Below are 8,461 nucleotides of genomic sequence, written 5' to 3' on the forward strand. Positions count from 1 at the left end.
AAAGCAATAGCCTATGGCAGGGCCAAGCAACCTTTGCCTCCCTAGATGATTTGGCCTACAATTCTTATAAGCCCTAGTCTGTATAGTCAATGTTGAGGGATCGTGGGAATCATATGACAATCTCATCTGTAATCTCCCTCATCTCAGTAATTCTATCAAGAGTATTGAAAGAAGAGGAAGCCTCTGGAGAAATCACCCTTGTCTCAGTACTTGCACTAGAAGTACCAATTGTAAAGAAAGCCTCAGGAGTAATCTCCCTCATATCAGCAAGAGTAATGAAAGGGAAGAAAGCTTTGGGGGTAATCTCCCTCGTCTCCAGAGTTGGGACAGAAGAAACAAGTGTGAAGATTACATCACTAGTGATCGTCTTCACCTCAGTTGTGCTAAAGCACTTTGTCCAACTCTAGGCCTTGAGGCCGGATTCATGTCAGATTTTCATGATACCCCTCATTAATATTCATGAGAGAGATTTGTATACACAAATTCTAAATGTATGCACATTTTTCATCATGAAAATGAATGAGGGATATCATGAAAAACCATCAGGTTTCCGGCCCTCGAGGCCTGGAGTTGGACAACCATGTGTTAAAGAGACTGAAGGAGAAGAACATATCAGGAGTAATGCTCCTCAACACTGTATCACCAAAACAGACATTCAGGCTAGAGAGTGGCACCTGAATAATCTCCTTTGTCAGAGTGTCAGAAGAAGTCAAGGACACTATGGGACAAGTTCCCCTTGTTTTCATCGACAAGAGGAGGGGAAAGAAAGAAGAAAAATAACTGTAGGTTGGAAACACCAGGAGTGTTTGACCTTTAAACAAGCCCTAAGAGAAGCCTGGAAAGAAGTGCAAAGATTGATCAACAATGTTGCAGGAAACTCTACAAAGTTAGCTAACAGTTGAACCAGGGGACAGGAGTCATTCTCCTGGTTCTTTCACCTATGTTTTGAATCAGAAACTAAGGCAAAAGGTTATTAAACAGCAGCTTGGAGGCTGATCAAGTCGACCAGGAGGAGATAGCAATTGTTGAACTGTGGGACCAGGAGAAGGGAGTCATTCTCCTGGTGGTCTCTACAAGTGCAGAACTGTAACTATTATCTGAGACTAACAGAAATACACCCCTAGGGCTGATCCCATTGCACCATCTCCCTTCTCCTGGTGCAAAGTAGGTTAATTTGGATAGAGGACAGACATTTTGAGTTTGACAACCACCCTGACAATGAGCACCCAAATTCTTCTTTAGTTAGGTAGGGAAACCCTTTAGAGATAGGGGAAGATAAGCCTTTTTCATTATTGTTTAAATGAAGATTGTTGTAAACACGCCACCCCTTTGTCCGACTCCTTACTCCAGCATGCCACAGTCTCCAATTTGATTTCCTTGAGACCTTTGCAGACATCCTTTTAGGCAGACATATCTCTCTTTTTTTTAATCCTATAGGTTCTCAGCAACGGCTATAGCTGTGATGTATTTTTAAGCAGTGACCCTCTGCGTGCTTTCCTGTCTACTTCTCAGTTGCTTGGGTAGCTGCCATTGTGATCTGCTTCTGTGAAGCTGCACTGGTGGTCTTAGGTTGCATGAACTAGTCCACACCACCATTGGAGGGTTTCTTTATGTGTTTTCTCATGTGTACAACTGGGGCAGATCAGCCAGGTGGCTTAGTAAGGCAGCATGCTTCAGCCTCTCAAATCAGCCAGGGGCCAGCGTGTCTCCTTCCTTTTTGCTCCTGCCCCACTGCTCAGTGTGGTAGTTATGGTCACAAAAAGGCTTTGTCGCCAAGTCTGTTCACCTAGCCAGAAGAGAGAGCCTGAGTCCCATGAATGGATGCCTAAAGTCACACCCGGCCCGCCCTCTTCCCCAAGTGCTGCAAAGTGCTGCAGGGTGCCTCTGCTGCAATTATGAAGTCTTTTCTCTTTACTCTTTACTCTTTCCCCCACGCACAACAGCTCAAGTGCTTTATCGTATTGACTCACGTTCCCAGGACAAGGGCACAGGGCCCAGGGCACAGGGCACCACCTGTGCGGTCTAAGAGGCCTATCCAACCCAGCAGTGACTCTATCCCTTTGGCGGTCTGATGTCTGTCTGCCAATGTGTCCCCTCAAGCAGTCCCTGTGTGGAGGCTACCAGGCTGGCTGTTTGCTTGTTCAGACATGAACTCTGCAGAGGTATGAATCCCCAGGTCGCCATCTTCGCTACGCCTCTGATTGCATTGTTTTGAGTGCTTGCATTTTGAAAAACCATTTGTTGAAAGTGGGCATTTCAGATGCACTATAAGTATATAATATGGTCTAGAGCAAACCTGCTTGCGTGGGAACTGACGAGAGAGTCATACGTTCAAAAGGAGACCCTGTTGAAATTGACATGATGGGCCCTCAATGTGGCATACCCCGTCCTGAACATCTCTCTTTGAATAAGTTAGTTTGAGCTGTGATTTTATGGACTGCATAAAAGTATAAACTAAAAGCAAAAGCAGGACCAAGAATTGGCCTGTGATGAAATCTTATCCTGGCCAGAGAGTACGGGGTGGGAAAAGGCTTCTATGCACTGCGCCCAAATCATTGTCACAACTCTGCTCAGTGTTTCTTCAACCATAAAGGGGAAACAGATGAAAGCATGTCATTTACCTTCTTTTTCTATGCAATGGTATCATGGGCAGAGGGCAGGCTATACTCTCTCCATAGATGTGAGTCAACAGTGGAAGCTGCTATCAAATATGGTGCGATAAACACCAAAATAAAAGGAATGTCCAAGCAAGGTTCTATAATAAGTATGTACTTTACTCAAATAAAAACATTAATAAGAGAAACAGAAACCCCAGCCCTGAAAGGAAAATACACAGTTAATGCAGGCTAGATACGTATTAAGATATACTGGATGAACTTTCTGGGAATTAATCAGCTGGAGAAAAAATAGACAAAAGGATGTACACAAAGCACAAAATGTGTCATATCTTAGGGAATGTGTGAAAAAAATGCATAGCCAGTCTGTAGGGCAGAGGTAAAGGCCAACGGGTTTATGTACAAAGAATGCCTGAACAATAATCCATAAATGAGGGACCTGGTACTCAGCCCTATCCTCCCAGGGACCATATAACAAAGATAAGCAAAGCTTGTTATGGGCAGAAACATGTAAACATAGACCATAATTGCCTCACAAATATTAAAGAATTAATAAATCACCTGGTATTTCATTCCAAAACTTAATTATCACGGCCTACTCTATTCAGCCCTCTTAACAGTATTTATTCATGTACAATCAAATTCTAAAAACTACATTATAAATAGAATGCGTACATGGGAATGTTCAAGAATGCAGTATACAAATCGTTACCACAATAATCCTTACATCATAATTCTAACATCTTGTAATTCCAGATATACCACTTATCAACCATGTGATCCATTGTTTTCCTAGAATATTGAATGCAATGTAAAAATTAACTGTCTTCTAAAAAGTTTCGACACAGTGTGTTTCGACCTTTTAGAGCTCTTTTTCAAATCACTCTTTTCCATGTGACAGCCTTCATCAGTACATAATTCTATAACGATTAGTGTGATCCACATGTGTATTCCACAATTAATGTTTTGCTCAATTCAATAACATTCATTCACCATTCTGGTTTATGTCTTGCTTTGTTAGAAACTTGTAATGCTACACTTGATTGCTGCATTCATCAGCTCTCCATCGATTTCCATTCTAATACTGCTTATTTCTTGCTTTTTTAAGACCTCTTATAGTCAAAAACGTTACTCAAATTATTCTGTGTGCACCTTTTTTCCACAGTTCCAATTTAGTTCCTGGTTAGGCGTAGCTCACGTTAACAAAAGCACAGCCTGTGTGTTGACCCCTTCAAATCTCTTTGTAAAAGCTGATGAATGCAGAATCACGTGTCACATTGTGACCTGCAGTTATGTGGAGAGCTATAGAATATAGCACCCACTCTCAGTAACTGGACCCCAGGGGGCATCATTAACAGGAAGGAAGGATAGCTCAGGGGCAACGTGTTTGTCTTGGAAGCAAGACATTGCAGCGCAACACATGTTTGAAGCCCGATCCCGCGCTTAGAAACCACTTGCAGGTATTAAGCGCGATTTAAAAGAACAATTATGATTACAATAATTATAATTATAACAGGGGTGGCTTCTGCCCAGTGGACCATCCTCCAGACCTAAATGGAAAATGAGCCAAGCGTCCTGTTTTCCCACTCCGCTGGCAGTAGGGAGCCATGCTTTGTGTAATCCTTCCCTGCCCAAGCGGAAATATATGTTTTTAAAGTAATTAAGCAAAAATTACTAACAGAACATGTTTTACTATTATTGACTGCATTTGCGGTCAATAACACTTATAAATTAACCTTTTGGAGGTTATTTCAAAGTTTTTGATGCCAAGCAAAGCAAGAGCAATAACGTAGACATTGGACAACTACTTACTGCCAGTAACTGCAGTAGCTTCTCACATTTGTTCAAATAACATAGCAACCCAACTTGGCTTAACGTGCCTTGTAAAATGACCTGGACAACTGACTATTTGGTATGTGTTTAATTTTCCAATTGTCTAATCCGAGCCTAGGTCTGACTGGACTTGAAAGAGGTAGTATTTAACAATGAATTTGGTAGTGTTATACGTTGTATTTGGTAGTAATCTGGTAGTAATTTGGTAGTAATTATACATTGGTATAATTAGGAACAATATCAAATAGTGCTTGATGTTTTTGCAGTTGGTAAGAAATACACAGCCGCTCTTAGAGAGATAACATAATTGCATGTGTCTCTGTGATCGGCTGCTCTGCACAATGTATTTATAATTTTATCACATACCACTTACCAAGTTCTTAAATACACCCTCTCACACAGACCCATTTTATTTACTGTTGCACAACCTTATAGGTTCTGATGCCTATTATGTAGGGGAGAACTCTGAATGTAATTGTTACACCCCACCTTTCATGGGATCCACCAGTCTCACATGTTTATGTATTGCCCACGGGTGTCTTTATATTGCATAAGCTCTTTTATACTTGTCATATGTGTCATGACCTATTTGTACGAGGGGCTCCGTTATACATGTTTTCTCATTGATATCTGTTAGTAGATCATCATTCATGTGTGGCCTAGCCGCTTAAATAAAGCACTAGGCCTATAGTAGCGGACTTCAGTTTGCACAGTGGTTAAATTATGCAAATTCAACAGTTCCATGTAGAACTTCTAACGTTCAAAGGCTTACTACACATGCTGGAATTTAATAGTAAGGACGTACCTCCCTTATCCCCAAAGCATCCGCCTTCCTACACAGTCCATACTTTAGTAGGCCACACTCTGGCTTCAGTCCGGGCAGTCCCAGAAATAATGTTCTGGAGTTGAACTGTGGTATAAATTAAGGGTATAGTCGGGGAAATAAGCCAGCTAATCCTTTGGTATTGCACGAGCACATCTCAAGCCCTTCGAGCGTCAATATAGTACATAGTGTACTCATTTTCCTGTTACTCATATTTTTCTTGTAACACATCCCAGTTAACCATATGCACATATGAATAAACCCATTTTTTTAAATCATGCATTCTATGGTCCACCTACAGGACTGGCATGCACCCATGATATCCCAAAATGTTCCTCCTCCCACATCTTCTCTCTCTTCTTTTGCCTTTGCCACGTGTCCACTCTCTCCCATCCTCTTATCAATACCCTTTACTTACGTTAGATTATTTATAAGGACAAACAGGTGGCACGGGGGCATGCGGGCGCCTGATGCATCTGATCGAAGGTTACACCTAAGATTTTTATTTTGTCTTTTGTCGGAATATTACAGTCCGCAATATGGAAGGATTTATATTCTGTCGTGAGTTTTGGTTCCGATCATCATAAGCTCTCTATTACCATGGTCCAGAGCCATACCATCCCTGTCCATCCAGTCGTGAATTAAATTATATATCTCAGAGACTGTCTTGGCATCATTAACGTAATTGCCTGTGAGTGGAATGAGACTTTGGGGGTCATTCCGAGGTTGGAGGTAAGGGATTACCGGCGCCTGTAAGGGCACCGATGGCGGTAATCCCTTACCTCTGTATTCCGAGTTCCCTTTGCGGGTCCCTCTTTACCTCCTGCTTTTAGCAGGAGTAAATTACGGGACCCGCAAAGTGACCTTGGAGTAAATTACGGCACCGTAATTTACGGTGCCGTAATTACCTCCTTCCCCATTCCCATTGAGCCCTATGGGGGCAGAAATGGGGATGGGGAAGGGCTATGGTGAATGGGGAATTACCGGTCCATCCAACCTTGGAATGGACCGGAAATTACTCCATTCACCATGCCGGTATTCCATGGAGTAAATAGCTCCATGGTTGCCAACCATGGAGCTATTTACTCCATGGTGTAGTCCTAACTCGGAATGAGGGCCTTTGTGAATGATCTGCATAGTTCGAGAAGCAAATCTTCTTTTCCTCCATCAGATGGTAGAAGGGGGCTGTGAAAAGATTATATAAGACTGGGGAAAGTGCTGCACCTTGGGGAACCCCCATAGCTGACTAAGACGGGTTTGGCTTCTGCTTGTTCACTGCAAACACCCTGCTCTTCCTTCTGCAGAATGAGGTCTGGATACCCCTTGCGTGGGCACAATGTCTAGTTGTTCTGAAACAAGAGGTTTTGCCACAATGCATTTCGTCAAAGGAGAATTTGCTGTGTTTTTTACAACGGATTTTGCTGCATATATATGTGGGGGGTTGGTTTAGGGAAATAATGAATGCAGGGGGCCTAAGGGGGTACCGCGGGGGTCTCAACCCGCATATATATGCAGCAAAATCAACCCGTTCCAAAAACAAAAATCGATGAATTCTCATACGAGGAAATGTATTCGGGCAAATCACCCTATACCCTCGGAAACTACTATAGCGTCGATTTTGCACAGTATAAAAACTGTGAACATAACATTTGTATTTAAGACCTATCTGGAGGTAATGGCTACTCAAATTCTTTATTTCTCCCTTTCAGATACAAGCCTGGTGGCGTGGAATCATGGTGCGTAAAGGCTTGGGTCCTTTTGCATATCTTCTGCTACTTAGGAAAAAAGCAAAGAAAGGAGGGAAAGACGATAAGAAGGGGAAAAAGAAGAAAGAGGATGCACCGAAAAAAGGAAAGAAAAAGTAGCCATTCCCTGGCTGTGCTATCAGTTGCTCTGTGCGGCAGCATGAAATATATCTCTGAAACCTCATTAGCCAAGACGATACATGGTTTTTGTTGTAATTGTACTTTCTGAAGCCTTTGTTGATGCCAAACCCAAATAATTGTCTGTACTTTAAATTGTTGTCCCTAAAATAGCTTGTTTACATAGATCCCAATATAATAGCCGCCCCTCTTGAATTTGTTTCTGTAGCCTCTCCAAAAACGGAACCATAAAATTTGAACAAGTGCAGTGGATGCCCTGGTCAGCTCTTAGCCGTTTGACTGCCACCACTTTTGTCAACCCTCTCTTCCCCCCATCACCTGGGCCTAGACTGCCTAGAACACAACCATTCATAATTACAACAAAAATGTGTATTTATACTCCCTAAGGCATAACTCTGGCAATGTATTTTTCAGGCGTGTTTTTATACACGTCTTAAGGCTTGGAAAAGGGTTAATAGTATAATAAACATTGATCCATCATTAATTGTATAACGAAAGGCCGTCTTAATTGACCGGTCAGCTCTTCCTTCAATGATGGACCATTTTTCAAGATGACACCATTTATAACCCTTTCGGGAATACATATATATAAATCCGTCTTGTTTGGTCCATAGAATGCATTCATATAGGGGTGGGGTTGGGCAGAAGATACTGCCGTGGACCAAGGGCTTTAGTGTTCACTCAGCCCAGCATCATGAGGCCCTGGGTAGGGCATGTAGGGCTATACTGTTTTCTAGTTGTAGTCCTTCTACTGGTTAGTGCCGAGTCCTTAAACCTTGAGCTTGCTGTTTTGAAGCTATTAATGAGCATCGAAAAAGGCACTTTAAGAGGAGGCATTTTTGGCCAAGCAGCACAACGGAGCCCACGCTTTGTGGCATCACTGTGAGCCTGGCATGCAGAGCTCTAAATAACCAAAGTATCAGACTGGTTTATTCCTGGAGATGTGCTAGTCCTTCCAAGCAAAGGAACTAAGGATGTGCCTGGTGCACCTCTTTCTGTCCCCTGGGCTGTTACCTTGAAATGCTCGGATCAGAAGGCGTCTTCCGCGCCAAGCCACAAAGTTGTTCTGCTGCCATCTGTTCAAAGTGGCACTTGACGATTAACACATGTGTTTCTTATGAATGCACATGACTAGTTGCAAATTAGTACAAAACATGCCCATGTTTTAACATAATATATGTTTAACATCCTTAAAGCAATTTACTTTATTCTTTTAAATTAAAGGTTTTTTTACGCTAACATGCCAAAGTGGTTCCTCAGGGTGCTCGGGAAACTGGCATCTAGCACAAAAACTAGCAAAAGACTAA

General features: G+C 42.3%; 1 protein-coding gene across 1 annotated transcript in view; it reads left to right on the forward strand.

Moving 5' to 3' along the window:
• LRRIQ4 (leucine rich repeats and IQ motif containing 4) overlaps positions 1 to 8,130 on the forward strand; it is a 195,889-nt gene extending 187,759 nt beyond the window's left edge. Inside the window, exon 6 of the mRNA XM_069618528.1 lies at positions 6,981 to 8,130. Within this exon, the coding sequence (XP_069474629.1) occupies positions 6,981 to 7,136 (156 nt within the window). The 3' untranslated portion in view covers positions 7,137 to 8,130. The remainder of the gene's footprint in view (positions 1 to 6,980) is intronic.
• The last annotated feature ends 331 nt before the right edge of the window (positions 8,131 to 8,461 follow it).

Source organism: Ambystoma mexicanum, chromosome 10 (assembly GCF_040938575.1).
Source record: "Ambystoma mexicanum isolate Mex_15411 chromosome 10, UKY_AmexF1_1, whole genome shotgun sequence".
Taxonomy (NCBI): Eukaryota; Metazoa; Chordata; class Amphibia; order Caudata; family Ambystomatidae; genus Ambystoma; species Ambystoma mexicanum.